At 54.0% G+C, this 14,416-nt stretch overlaps 1 protein-coding gene across 4 annotated transcripts in view; it reads right to left on the minus strand.

Moving 5' to 3' along the window:
* Window positions 1-1,461: 1,461 nt before the first annotated feature.
* The window catches only part of KIF13B (kinesin family member 13B), a 200,931-nt gene continuing 187,976 nt past the window's right edge, over window positions 1,462-14,416 (minus strand). The window contains exons 38-40 of one of the 4 annotated variants that reach the window (XM_054499488.2): window positions 9,311-9,373; window positions 5,744-6,440; window positions 1,462-4,893 (exon numbers count right to left, since the gene is read on the minus strand). In XM_054499488.2, the coding sequence (XP_054355463.2) occupies window positions 4,631-4,893; window positions 5,744-6,440; window positions 9,311-9,373 (1,023 nt within the window). In that variant the 3' untranslated portion in view covers window positions 1,462-4,630. Of the gene's footprint in view, window positions 4,894-5,743; window positions 6,468-9,310; window positions 9,374-14,416 lie in introns of all 4 variants that reach the window. The other 3 variants (XM_054499487.2, XM_054499490.2, XM_054499489.2) reach the window with 3 other exon arrangements.

A 14,416-nucleotide genomic window follows, 5' to 3' on the forward strand; every position in this document is an offset into this window, starting at 1 on the left:
CCAACCTTCCCACAGCCCACCCAACCCTTCTCCATGAGTACCACATAGCCCAGACATCTCCTGACTGCCCTGTGTCCTCAGAGCACTCTAGGGCCAACTCCCTCAACCCCCCAGGCCCTCCTGGGTGCATCAGTGCCACCCTACCATGGCACCCATCAGGACAGCTTGCTTCTGTGCGCTCCATGAGGATAGGCACAGGGTAAGTATGTGAATGTTAGTTAAGTGACTGACAGTGAGTGGAACGAATGAACTGGGCGTGACATCCATTAGAGCCCATTTCAGGGTCTGGGCAACTCTGAAAAGACCACACAGCCTTAGGCAAACAAACGAGCTCTCACTGAGTTGCAAGATAGTAGCAGCTTGAAAAATAAGATCCACTCTAGGTGCTGTATCAATTCTACGCTCAGATTCCTGCCTCATTCGGAGCAGGGCATCTCCTGCTGCCAAATTCCTGTCATTATTCGGCAGCGCTTGTCCCCGAGCATTCTTCTGCACTGAGGAATGTAAACCAGCCCTGCCCGGCTGTGCTGGCTGATGGACACCTCTGGTCAGCCCTCGGAGTGGCTGAGCCCTCCACTTGCAAGTGTGTTTCATATCCAAGGGCCGACTGATTCGCTGGCACAGCAAGAAAAGCTTTACACGGGGCCACAAGCGCCTCTGCGTCCTTGTAGGAACGTGCACTGGCTGCCAGCATCCCTCACTGGTACTGGACTGGGGCCTTGTGGCTGAGTGGGAATCTACGGGCGAATGGAAGGAAGCCAAGTCATCTTCCCTGGCTCGAAGGCTGGACCCAGCATCCTCAGTACCGTTCTAGGCCCACGCTGGGCACAGCTGGGCGGGGTGGCTGCAGAATGTAGGCTTCATCAGCGAGCAGGGCCAGGCAACACCAATGTCAGCCCCACAACCATGATCCCCCCCTTCCCAAAACACCTTGTTACAGAACCCCCCCGCCAGAGGTTGCCCACCTCTGCAGCAGGGGAAAGAAGTCCTCTCACCCCAGTTTAAGGGGAGAGGGGAGGTCCAGTGTGGGGACTAACACGAAGGTCATGGCGGACAGTGGAGTCATGCCTGAGAGCCAAGGACAGTCCCTACCAGGTCACCTGTCTCCCAGTAGCACCACTTACCTGGGGTGGAAGGGCCCCAGAAAGTTTCCATGGTTCCTGGCTTCTGTAAGGGGCTGAAGTCCAAACAAGGAAAGATGACTCGGAACCGGGGGGGCCTCCCTGGGCTCTTAAGTCCAAATCATGAAGAGTTCAGCCTCTGGAGTCCATGGGCTGGGGAGGCGAGCACGGCCTGCTGCTGTTCCCCGATCCTCCTCCTCCCAGTCTCAGTCTGCAAAAGCCCCACCACCACCTTTGCTGAGAACAAGGCCACACCATGACAGGATGGCCTGCCAGGAGCCCCAAAACCCTATGTGGGGGTCAGGGGAAGGAGAAGCAACAAGACTGGCCTCAGACATGATGCAGGTGAGAAATCATCTGGTTTTATTGAGAAGCTGTTGGTCATTTGATGGAAAGACATATATGGTACAAAATTACAGGTGGTTTAGTTCATTACATGATACAAATCATTAGAGTCTTTACAAGTCATTAGAGTCTTTGGATTTTTTAAACTCCCATTTACTGTGTACCAAATCAATATAATCACGGAATCAAAGTCACTTCTTTATATGTGAACTCTTCGCATTTACACGAATCCACACATAGAGAAGCTGTTCCAAGACCCCCCTCCCCCCCAACACCATTAGTGTCTGCAGCCCACCAGGAAGGCACCACGGACTTTGCGGAAAGATGCTTTGGGGTTCAATGGGTCAGTATCTTGGGCAGGAAGCACAGGGTGACTCCCGTCTTGTGTGTGTGCGCATAGCCACCAACAAACACTCAGGACTTCCTGTTTCACATACAGGGAACTTTTAAGGCAAGAGGAGAAAATGCTAGGAAGTAACAGGGGATCTGAACTCCTCCACCTCTCAGGCTCCAGCAGTCACATTCCCAGCTCCGTTCTCTTGTTGAACCTTGGTGGGCCCAGAAATGCCTTCCCCCTCACCTCTGCCCTCCCGCTCCCTCTGGTCAGGCCTGGGTACTCAGGAACCCAGTCACACACCTGCCCCCTGTCCCCTCTGCTGCCGGACGCAGTGCCTGGGGCAGAAGTAAGCCTTCTCACCCTGGAGCCTCAGTCCTTCATAAGGGCCCAAGGGAAGTGACGGGGTGGGGCCAGGGATGTTCTGGGCACACAATGGGGAGGCAGGGCCCCCAGAAGCATCCCCCACCCGCGTCTCTGACAGCGCCGCGTGTGCAGTTACTGCCCTTCCCGGCCTTGGGTGCCATCTGCAGGCCGACCCACACTAAGGTGCCACTCCTGGGGCCTTCCAGGAGCGCATCGGGAGTCCTAAGGCGGGTGGGCGGACAGGCGCTCTTGGAGGTGAGTCTGCTGCTCAGGGAGGCAAGAAAAGAAGATAGAAGATGGAGGCCAGCCCGCCCTGGCCTGCCACTCTCGAGACCGCACCTCCTGCCTGCCAAGTGCTGGCCCGGGGTCGGCGGGGCTCACTGCCTTGGTGACCATGTCACTGCACGTCCCTCTTTCCCAGCCACAAGCTGACATTAGTCCGCACCGAGAAGCAAGAGTGAACAGGGCCTGGGCCCAAATCCACCTGCTCAAGTCAGGAACTCTGGCTCGTTCTACTCCACTGTAAGTCAAACCGCTGGTAAAAAGCACGACACACATGTCCCCCAGGACTTTCCCGAGACGGTGCTACAGGAGGCCGCTGCTGGGTGGATGGCTCAGCCACCACAAAGTGCCAGGTCCCACCCACACTGCCCGTCCGCCACCATTCCCAGAGCGTCCCCACTACACGGCCCAGGCGTTCCCCCTCAGGCAAAGAGCAGTGCTGGCCTGTCACCCAGGCCACAGTGACACCAGCGGACCCAAAAACAAACTTCTCAGTGAAACAGGTTTTAAAAAGAAAGCCGCTGTGCTGGGAAGCGGGTTGAGTTAAAGGGCAAGGCAGAGGGGACAGCTCTTCATCCAGGGACAGGTGCCACAGGGTTCCCTCAAAACCGGCTAAGGACAGGGAGAGCCCTGGAGGAGCACCTCCCCCAAGGGGCCAGGCCCTCTGCCAGCCCGGCCTCAGCCTTCGTGTCCCTCGCCAACTGGGGAGAGAAAGACAACCCGTCCTCACAGCCAGGGCTGGGACAGGCCCCCCATGGAGACTACTCCGTTGGCGGCTTTAAGTCCCCAGAGAACCAGAGCCTTCCGCAGCGCTTTCTAGGTGTTGACTAAACGTGAGAACTAGAAACCAGCTCCAAGAGTGGCTGTGTGAATCTTGACCCAGGACTCCTGTCCCTAGATTGGTGGCCTTCCACACATAGATGCTAACCCCTATCCCACAAACCTGGCACCAAAGGCTCCGGGAGCAGAAGTGCCCCAGCAAGGAGGTGGAGGCCACCCCGGAAGCTTCCGGCTGTCCCGCCTGCACCATGCACGGTGGGCCTGGGGGCGTGGCTGCTGAGAGGGTCTGGAGACAAACCAGCACACTCCCTGCACCAGCCCGGCCGCCAGGCCCCAGCCCCACACTCTCAGAGTCTGGGAGTTGCCAAGAAGTTAAAATGACCCAAAGACCTTCCTAGAAACCAAAAGTGCACCAAATAAAATAGCAATGCCTCTTCCTTTGTCACCGACTACAGAAGCACATCATTCTCCCAGGTTTTTGCTCTCATCCAAGTTAAGAGTAAGGCCACTGTGGATCCGCAATAGAGGGATGTGAGGAGGGGGCTTTATCCTCTGCCGTCCCCACGACCCTCCACCTGGGCAGGAGGCCAGCAGCTCTGCAATGGCCAGAGAGGCTGCAACGTGCAAGGCAGGCCCTGGGCCCCCACACACAGGCAGACGACGATTGCAGCTCGCAAATGATTTCGGATTTTGAAAAAATAAATATAAATAAATACATTCCAAGCCTTCTGTGAAGGGAATAAACGGCAAACATAAGAGACTTTCCAGGTGTAAAGATGCCAAGACACCCACAGAGAAACTGCTAAGAAACCCTGGCAGAGGAGAGATGGGGGGGCTCAGGCCCTCGGCCCCCGTCTGGGGCACCAGGACCATCTGCCAGAGCCCAGGGCCCCCCAGAGGCACTTGTGGAACCTGGGACCAGGGTGGGAGGCTGGGGGGCTTGCGGAGTGAGCCAGGACATCCTGGGTGGGTGGGGGGGCTTGCCCTCCAGTAGGGAGGAAAGGCACTGGTTACAATTATGGTTTAGGTTAAGACATTAGTGGGGCCACCAGAATGGAAATGATAGAAAGAGCAACATAAGGCCCCAGGCACAGGCACACAGTGAGATGACCAGGCGCTGCACCACCCAGGGCCTCAGTCCTAGCATCCCCCAGCCCCTGCGGGCACCCAGAACCTTCCATCCACCTGAGGCGGCACAGTTGAGGCCCCCACTTTACCCGGGTACAGAAGAAACAAAGCTTCCAGAGGCCCAGGGAGGTCACCAGCCCTGTGTCGTGCAAAAAGCATTCATTGCCCTGCCCCTGGGGATGGGGCCACTGGGCTCCTGGCTCCCCAGGGCTGTCACTGGCAGGGCTCAAAAGGGGCCGGGCACCCCCAGAAGAGTTCGCCCTAAGGCAGTGGCTCAGCTGGCCCAGGATTTCCGGTTCTCAGGGTTCTTGTGGCTCCTGTCGGCTTTGGCCAGGGCAGCTGTCAGCGAGGCCAGGTTGGTGGCAGAGCCCGAGAGGGTGGCACTCCGGCGGGCCTCGGGGGCACCCAGCCGGAGTCCTGTGCTGCGCCGCCGCACGGGGCCCGTGGCCCTGCGGACCCGGCTGGGCCTGACCAGCAGCCCGTAGCCAGGGTTACACCTGAAGTACTGCTTCCCGCCGATGGAACCGTCATTCTTACCTGCGGGGGAAGGAGAGGGTGACATGGAGGGCAGCCCAGCTGCAGACGCCCCCCTGCACCTCTCTTACCTCTGCAGAGGCCATGTGCCCACACTGCCAACCCCTGGCACAGGCCCTACACAGCCAGCACTCGGACACTGGCCATTGTCTGGCAGGGACTAGCTAAATGAATGTGGCCAGGGCCTGGGGTGACCGCCTCCCAGGACAGTGAGCAGTGGTGACCAAGGATGCACAGCCCCAGTCCTGCAGCCTCAGGTAGGAGGTGACAGGCCCTGGGGAGTGCCTTGTGGAAGCGCAGGTGCAGGCCAGCCACTAAGGCACAACTGGCCTGCCCCGTGGGGGAACAGACCCTTCTCCATCTGGACCCAGGCCTGGGCTGGGTGGCGGGAGAATGGTTCTTTTGCTGAATCTATGAAATGGAAACTGGCAAAACTGCCAAATGAGGGCGAGTCAGAGGCCAGCGAGATGTGTCCGGATGGGGTGAGGAAGAGCCTCCTGGAACGGCGAAGGGGAGATGCTCTAAGGTGAAGGATGAGAAAGCAGAGCCCAGGGCGTGCAGAGGGCAGGGGAGACCAGAACAAAAGCAGGAACAGCCATGGCGATGGCGGGGATGGGTACAGGATCTTTGTAGCCAAAATCATCAGGAATCTTCCATGAGGTCTCCAGGGACTAACCCTGCCCCCAGCCTCACCCCTGCAGGCCCAGCCGCTCCTGCAGCTTCAGCCAAGCCGCTGCCTCCCGGCCCCTCCTCTCCTGCCCGGACCCTGTCCCTGTCCCCTCCCAGGCCGGCCACGCTCCTGCTTCCCCAGACTGCCGGGACCACCCTGGAGCCCGGAGTGCCCGGTACCCACCTGAGGGCAGGTCAAGCTCCACGCCGACCCACGTGCCCTCCTGGAAGTCGGCGGGCCCCACGTATCTCACCACGCCCGTTTTGTGGGCGCCCACGGTGACGAACTCGCCCTCTCGGAGCCACTCCGGGACCTCGTCAGCTTCCTCAGAATCAGAGGCCAGGGCCTGTCCTCCGGCGCCCGCGGCCGGCGCATCCCCCTCGGCCCCCGGGGAGCAGCCGGGGTCCCCGGCCAGCATGCGCGAGAAGGAGCGCAGCTCCGAGGCCCGCACCCTCCGGACGCGGAAGGGGGAGCCGGGTGCCGGGGCCTCGAGGTCGGGGCGCTCCCGGCCGGGACTCACGAGCTGCTGGGGGCCAGGGGGCTCCTCGGCGGGGACGGCCGTGGGCGGCGGGGGGTGGCTGATGGGCGCCTCGGGCTCAGCCTCAGGGGCGGTGGGCATGGACCCGGGCGGGGCCGCAGCGTCCAGGCCGGGGCCCAGGGCGTCTGACAGGGTCGCGGTGGAGACGCTGTGGGAGAAGTACCCGCTAGAGGCTTCACTCAGGGGGCTGGGGGGCCCGTCCTGTGCCTCCGGAGCCGGGGTGACCGCTGTGACAGCTATGACAGGCGGCGGGGAAGGCACTTTGGCGGGTTTGTCGCAGATCTTCAAGGCCGGGGCCCCCATCGTCTGCACCAGCACGTCAGGGCCCATCTCCGGCTGAGCCTGCAGCAGGACAGGGGGAAGCAGGGGCTGAGAACAGAAAACAGAAAAAGAACCAAACAGGCAGCTTTGACTTGGAAAAGAGCATGAGGCCAGGGGCAGTGGCTCAGCCTGTAACCCCAGTGCTTATGGAGGGCAAGGCGGAAGATCGCTTGAGCCCAGGAGTTCAAGAACAGCCTGGGCAACATAGTGAGACTCCATCTCCATAAAATAAAGAAAGAAAGAACATGGCTGGGACCCGGCCAGGCCCTGGTTCCCACACTGGTTCTGCCACTTAGGACTGCATGGCCCTGGCTTCCAAAGTGACAAAGGTTGAGGGGCCGACGGTGCACCCCACAGGCCCTGTGCTGTGTGCCCAGGCTCAAGAGCACTGACCATGGCCACAGCCCCTGCCCCATCTACTTTTTACCTTTCATACAGAATAGAATCCAGGGCCTGCCATGCAGGGCCAGCACGCTACAAAGACCAAGGCCGCTCGCCACAGAGTGCAGCACACAGTAGGTGCACACTAAAATCCTGCTAGGGCTAGTTAGATTTCCTCCCATGGAGACAAAGCCCCTGCCCACCCCCAACCTCACCAAGAGACTGAGTCACTAAAGAGACCAGAAGAGCACTTTTCTGTTCGGCAAAACCTAAACAATGATCTCATCGGAGGACCGGAACACACTCGGCACAGCCTGGACAGCTCAGGCACCAACAAGGAGCCACGGGCCTGCAGCCTGGCTGGGCATCCCGAGCAAGGCAGCAGGGGGATGAGGAGGGGGACGAGGAGGGGGACGAAGGCTCCCTGTGGGCCGTGGCCCTTTCTCTCCAAGGCTGCTGCTCTGGCTGCTATGGAAAGCAGGTGCCATGTCAGAGGTTGGGGGGGGGGGGGGGCTCGGACTCTGGAGAGAGGCCAGAAAGCAGCCCCCCGGGAGAAGCCACCAAGTGAGGCCAGCGGCTCTCCTCATGTCGGTCACTCTGTCTGAGTCACCCAGGCAGAGGACACACACACACGCAACGCCCACATCTCATGAGGGATAGCAGCCACCGCTTGCCCAAATCCTATTGTTTCTGGGGTATTCTCTCATCTATAACTGAGGCCATGTGAAGAGACTGCCAGATCATCTTTCTATTCCTATTCACAGTGACCGGAGAAAAGGAGAAGGCAGGAACAGGGAATGAGATTGGTGGGGTGGAGAGCACTGCTATCCAGAAGAAATATATTTTCCGATATTTACGGAAAAATTATTTATATTACAGGAATGGTCATTTTCCATTTGAAATACGGGATTTATTTGAATGGGGAAGTGGCTGAGATCTATAAGTCTCTTACAGTTACTTGGCTTACCTCAGCAGCTTGATAAATCATGCGTTTTCCCAGGAACTGTCCTTTATATTCCCGTTTCCAGGGGCCCTCTTTTCCCCACCAGCCACACTTTCAGGGTATGAAACTAACGGCACCTCTTGAGATTAACAGCCCATTTTTGTGATGAATCTCTAGGCTGCAAAATTTACTCAATCCAACAGATCAATAACTGTCACCAGCATAAATACTCTAAAAGATTAGTCAATCCTTCAATCATTTTTCCTTTGCACATTGTCCATGTTTTATTTATTCTCTTCTATTTTAGTTTTAATATCACTGACCCAGCAGGGAAGAATACGCAAAACTATGAGAGCCAGGAATCTGAATGGTAACCAGGGTCCTGAAATGGCTTCTGTTCCCCCTGCCCCCACCCCGGGTGAGGCCAGCCACTGGCACTCCCCCAGGCCAGGCCGTTCCAGGATGAGGCCAGCTGCATGCCTCAGATTTGCAAGTATCATCATCCCGTTGGCTTCCATGTAAGTCACTGGCTTGGGCTGGGCTGGAAGGATCATCGCATTATTCTACAGCAGGCCTCCAGAGGGGAAAGCCCTTATCCAAGGCTGCACTATGCGAAAAGGCAGGAATTGGGGGCAGAGTTGCAGTGTCAACAAAGCAGGGAGCAGGATGGTGGCACCCCAGGCCCCGTCCCCACTCGACTAGAGTTGATTTGTGAGTTGAAACCCAGATGCCATCTCTGGATTATACCCTTGCCACTGAAGGAGACATTTCTGGAGACTTCTGCGAAAGCCCAAGCTTGGAAAACCACCATGATGAGCTACAGAAGCTGCTGCCTTCACTGGCAAGGGGCCTGCTCTGACCATCCTGCTGACTGGGGACACTCAAACCTGCCTCAGCGAAGAGACCAGCACCACTCCCAGGGGAGGGGGCACCCCGATCCCAGCCACAGCAAATTCGTGAATGCCCAGTGTGCACTGGGGTAAAAGGTCATTCAGATAGAAGCGAATTCATGGAGATCTGAATATTCTTTCTAATTATTGTGCCTCTGTTGCTGTTGTTTTAATAAAGAAAATTTTCCTAAGAAGATACAGCATTTCCTAAGAGAATGAAAGCGCAGTGGGAGAAAATAGATTTGCTATTCATAAGATTAGAAGTGCTGTTGATCTGTGGGAGATCATAAGAGACTATTTTCTCCACAGCTTAGCATTCGTCTTTTCACGCTGATATCATGAATCAGAATGAAATTTAAAACTGAGAATTAAGCAAACATTTAGAAGAAGGAGATTGTTCTGTTTATAGAAATCTCCTCTGCCTAGCTGTGGGCTATTAAGGCAGCAGACTACATTAGCAGTCAAGCACCTAAAAGTTTAGCAATCATATGATTAACAAGTTGAAAATAGAAAAGTATAACAAGGAAAATAGGGAGAAGGCAGTGACCTATATTATAACTAATTACCAAAACAGGAATGCTAACATCAAAAACTGTGGGTGTGGACTCAACAGTTTCAGCATCAGGGCCACCCGCTCGCTGTAAGTGGGGTGGCCACCCGTGGCCCAACAGACTCACCTCCTCCATCCTGGTCACCCTGACGTCCGGGCTGGCTGACTGCACCATGATGCGGGGCACGGGCTGAGGAGGCAAGTATGCAGGTCAGGGGTCGAGAGGACAGAACAGGGGTAGCAGAAAGGCTTCCGCTGCATAGGCTGGAGGGCCAAGACCTGCCCGAGGGCAATCGGCCCATCAGGTGTGCAAATGTGAGGGGCTCTACACCCTCCAAGGAACAAGGGACCCAGCAAGGGGCTCCTCCCCCAGCCAGGGAAACAGGCCGCATGCCAAGATCACCAACACACGTGGTGCACTTACACACACGACGCTCCCTCCCTCCAATTACATATGCACATGTGAACCGAGGACTGGGCCTGCACAGACAAGCATTATGAGACAGGAAAGATATAGAAAGACCTCCGGCAGGAGGTGAAAGCCATGCCAGGCTCTGATGGCTGGGGAGAGGAAGGAGTGTAGTCACAGGAGGGGAGCAGGAAGGAGGCCAGGCTGGCTGGAGCACAAATCCAGAGCCCAAGATGGCAGGCACAGGTCTGCAGAAGGCCCTGGGCATCGGAAACTAACCCTACTCAGGAGAGGAAGGGGGTCCCCACTGAGTCCTGAGCAAAGCAAGAAGACAGCTGAAGGCCAGAGAGACTGACCGGGCGGGGACACAACATGACCGGAAGAATATTTAAAGTCCAAAGAGGCAGATCAGTAATGCAACTCCAGTGACAGAGCAGGCGGAGGAGATAAGAACCACAGGAAAGGGCCTGGTTACTTGTGGACACGTGGGCCAGGGAACATTAAAGAGAGAAGGAAAGAATCATCAGAGTCAGGAAAAGGGAAGGCGGGGGAGAGAAGGAACCAGAGCATCCTTCTGTTGCTGCGGAGTGGCTGTGGGACACAGAAGCAGCCGAGCAGATGTGCTCATCCCGGAAGAAGCTGGGAACACGCCACTTCTGCTCCTCACCCTCTCCCTACCCAACTGCAGGAACCAGGCCTGGCCTCCCATGCTGGGCTCTCACGAGGGCTCCATTCTGCCAGGACAGCTGCGGGTAGGGCTTCTTCCTTGTTGGGTCCACAGGGCACAGCTGGTGGCTGCTCGGTTACTGAACTTCAACTGCCCAGAGATGTGGACTCCACCTCTCCCATCGCCCTTCTCCCAGCCCTCGGGAGTCCTGGTGCTTTGGCTCTTGTGCGTCTGGGCACCTGAGGTCTCGATGGAGTCAGGTCTTCTAGACAGAGCCTGCAGGCGTGCAGCCGGACTGCCCAGGCCTTCCTTCCTACTGGGGAGCCTGGACTCCAGCCGTAGGAAGAAGAGTCCCAAAGAAGCCAGCCCGCTCAGCAGGGTGCTCACCATATTTACAAGCATGGAATAGCCTTGCTTCACCTAAGGGCACCACTATGACCACTCGTGCCTTGGGGCTGCTTTTGGAAGAAAAGTATAAGAGGGAATTGATTCCACAGAAGGTAAGGGGGCACTGGCAGGATTTGAGAAAAGACACAGTAGAGAGAACTCGAGAGGAAACGCAGCAATCAGGCTTAAAGACCTGGAAGGACTGGAGCCAGATGTGGTGGTGCACACCTGCAGTCCCAGCTCCTCAGGAGGCTGAGGCAGGAGGATCACTTAAGCCCAGGAGTTTGAGGCTGCAGTGAGCTATGATCACACCACCACACTCCAGCCTGGGCAACAAAGCAAGACCCCGTGTCATAGAAGAAAAAAAGAAACTAAGGTGGAAGGACCAAGGAAATGAACAAAAGGAATGTGTACTTTACCCTGCAAACACTGGGGAGTTCCTGGGGTGGTCTGAGGCCAGGGACAGCTAGGACCAGGGTGCATTAAACACTATGTGAGCAGCCAATGGGACAGAATGAGGGAGGGTCCCCTGGTGGCAGTTAGGCCACTGCACATGACAAGGCCTGAAGAACAAGACCTTCGGCCTCCACCTCAATTCCTTGACCAGAACAGTCTCCCCTCTGCGCCCCTCCCAGCACTCAGCTCCTTCTGTCCCCGCTGCTGCTCTCCATGGCCCTGCCTACTGCTACCTCCCAGAGAAGAAAGTGAGGCTCAAGCGCGCGTCCCACACTGCCAGGCAGTCCTCGCATGCCAGGGCTCGTATCTTCATTTTTCTGCCTATAGTATTTAACGTCCCCACAAATGGGAAGGTGTTCAAGGGTATATCTCATGACAAAAGGAGAAAAAACATTTCTCAAACTCCAAAATACCTGCATTCTTCAGCTACATCTTACCTAAAGTGGACAAGATTAGGGAACAACTGTTTCCACTAAGGTGAATTTTATTCCCCTTAAAGCCTAAAAATGCTAATACCCCAAGGATGGGATGTTAAGCGCCTAACATGAAACCTTTTCTAAAATCACATGATTCCTGCCGTCTGAAATAGAACATGCAAACAAGTTACACTTTCCTTCAGGACCCAGTGTGATTAGAAAAACCCAGTAGATAGATGCTTATTAAATATTTGCTGAAATGGACTCAGGGACTGGACTGACTGCCACTTTGGTTCTCACCCTCCACATAAAAAAGTTCAGCTCAACAGAGACTGCATCAGGTCCTACCATGTGGGGGGCATGGCACCAGGTGCCTCGGGCAACATCAACATCAGAGGCATGGGCTTTGCTCTCAACAGATGGGCAACCTGATTGGTGGGGAACACATGAGCAAATCACTAAAATCAAGGAATGTGACAGTGGAGTGGAAGCTTCAAAAGCAGAGAGGAGGCCAGGCGCAGTGGTTCACACCTATAATCCCGGCAGTTTGGAAGACCGAGGCAGGAGGATCACCTGAGGTCAGGAGTTTGGGACCAGCCTGTCCAACATGGTGAAACCGTGTCTCTACTAAAAATCCAAAAAAAAAAAAAAAAAAAAAAAAAAATTAGCAGGGCATAGTGGCAGATGCCTGTAATCCCAGCTACTTGGGAGGCTGAGGCAGGAGAATTGCTTGAACCTGGGAGGTGGAGGTTGCAGTGAGCCAAAATAGTACCATTGCATCACTCCAGCCTGGCCAACAATAGTGAAACTCCATTTCAGAAAAAAAAAAAAAAAAAAAAAAGAGAGGATTCAGAGGAGGAAGGGGTCATAAATAGAACGGGTGTTAACACCACATGAAGGGGGCTTTTGGCACAGGCCTTGGGTATGAGTTCAGCAACCTTTTTAAGGATGCCAAATATACCCATCAAGAATACTGAAATCGTAACCGTGCCATCGTCCTTCACATGTAATAGCTGAAGTTTTCAAGTGTGTCTGTTTGCACCTTTATGCTCTTCTACATCTCCCCTAAGCAGGCAGTCACCTCCTATTTCAGGGGCTCAAAACATTTCAGATCATAAGTTCATTAATCCTTATGACACATCTGGTAACTATTAATAAAAATGACTGTGAAGTATTTTGCAGCTATAAATATTAAGGAGAAGTCCCATGAGGCAAGTGAATATGAGTATAATTATCTACATTTCACACTACAGAAACCGAGGCTCAGAAAGCATTTACCTAATGGTTAAATGTATTCACGTTGCCCTGTAAGTGAGTGACAGAGATGGAAAAGGACTAAGTTCTCAAGTGCTGGCTGAACCTGCAATCACGCTGTCTACTGAGCGTTGCTGAAACTGAACAGATGAGTAGCTTACAGGCAACAGAATGGCTTAGAAATATTTCAGGGAAAAGGTGCCAGTCACTGCTCTCATCATACTGTACTGTGTTTTAACTCTGACTTTCACATTCCACATGAACACACGGGAGATGAGGTCAGAATTTCAAAACTTGGAATAAAAGCTGTTTTGGAGACCCCTTTGCCAAGAAGAATAAAATTAACCCCTTGACATGACATACAAAATCTCCAAGGGGTCACACCTTGCCTTGCTTGCTCTACTAGGCCACTCAGAATTCCCTCAATGGATGGCTCTTCCATTCAGAATTCCCTCAATGGACGGCTTTTCCAGAACCTTCCTCACGCCACTCCACCCCCGTGGAATCGTGTTCCACCTAGTGAATACCGATTCATTTCTAAGTCTCTGCTCATGCATGATCGAATTCTCCTGCAACTGCAGGGAGCAGCGCCCACCGGCTTCGCTGTGTCATCCGCAGACACTCACACATGATGGTATCTACATCACCCTGCACTGTCTCTTCATCTGCTTTTGTGGCTCTAAAGGGGCTTCTCTAACTTCAGGCTCTTGGAAGGAGACAGACTACGGCTCATTCATCCTTGTATTTCCTTACATAAAACAGTAGCTCAGTGTTTGCTGAATGAACAAATGCATAAACTACTTAGCAAGTGACATAAAGAAGACTAAATTGTACAGTTACACAGAAATGTGGGAAAGAACAGACTCTGAAATGTGGGCATCAGGGGAGGTAAAGGGGAAAAGAGGTCCCAGTTGAAGCAAAAAAAAAAATCACTTCAGAACTTCCCCAACATTGAATTTTCTGATGCATATTTTTTCTTGTTTGAAAATAAACCTTTCATGGCTAACAATCACCCCTTACCCTGAATTTCAGAAATTCTTAAATGTCATTTTTTAATGGTGCTTAAACTAATACAATCCTCTAAGTCTTGTTTTAAACACTAACCAATGATTTAAATCCAAGTATAGAAAATTACTTTTTAATGGAATATACAAGATATGTAAGATTTATTTTTATTACAAATAGCTAGTAGCCAATCTTTCATTTTCCTGCTTCTGAAGTGTGAAAAACCTGAGAAACAAAAGGAAGCAGAGCTAAAGCATATAAGGAAACACCTGCTAACCTCCAAAAATGTCCTGATAAAAGTAACATACAATGGATACAAATCAGACACTGTGTGCAGTGGCTCTTGCACCTGCAATCCCACCACTTTGGGAGGCTGAGGCAGGAGGATCACTTGAGCCTAGGAGTTCGAGACCAGCCTGGAAAACATGGAGAAACTCCATCTCTACAAAGATTAAATTAGCTGGGCGTGGTGGTGCACACCTATAGTCTGAACTACTTGGGAGCTGAGAATTGCTTGAGCCCAGAAGGTCGAGGCTGCAGTAAGCCATGATCACGCCACTGCAATCCACCCTGGGTGACAGAGTGAGACCCAGTCTCAAAAACAACAACAACAACAACAACAACAACAAAAACCAACCC

This window comes from Pongo pygmaeus, chromosome 7 (assembly GCF_028885625.2).
Source record: "Pongo pygmaeus isolate AG05252 chromosome 7, NHGRI_mPonPyg2-v2.0_pri, whole genome shotgun sequence".
Lineage (NCBI taxonomy): Eukaryota > Metazoa > Chordata > Mammalia > Primates > Hominidae > Pongo > Pongo pygmaeus.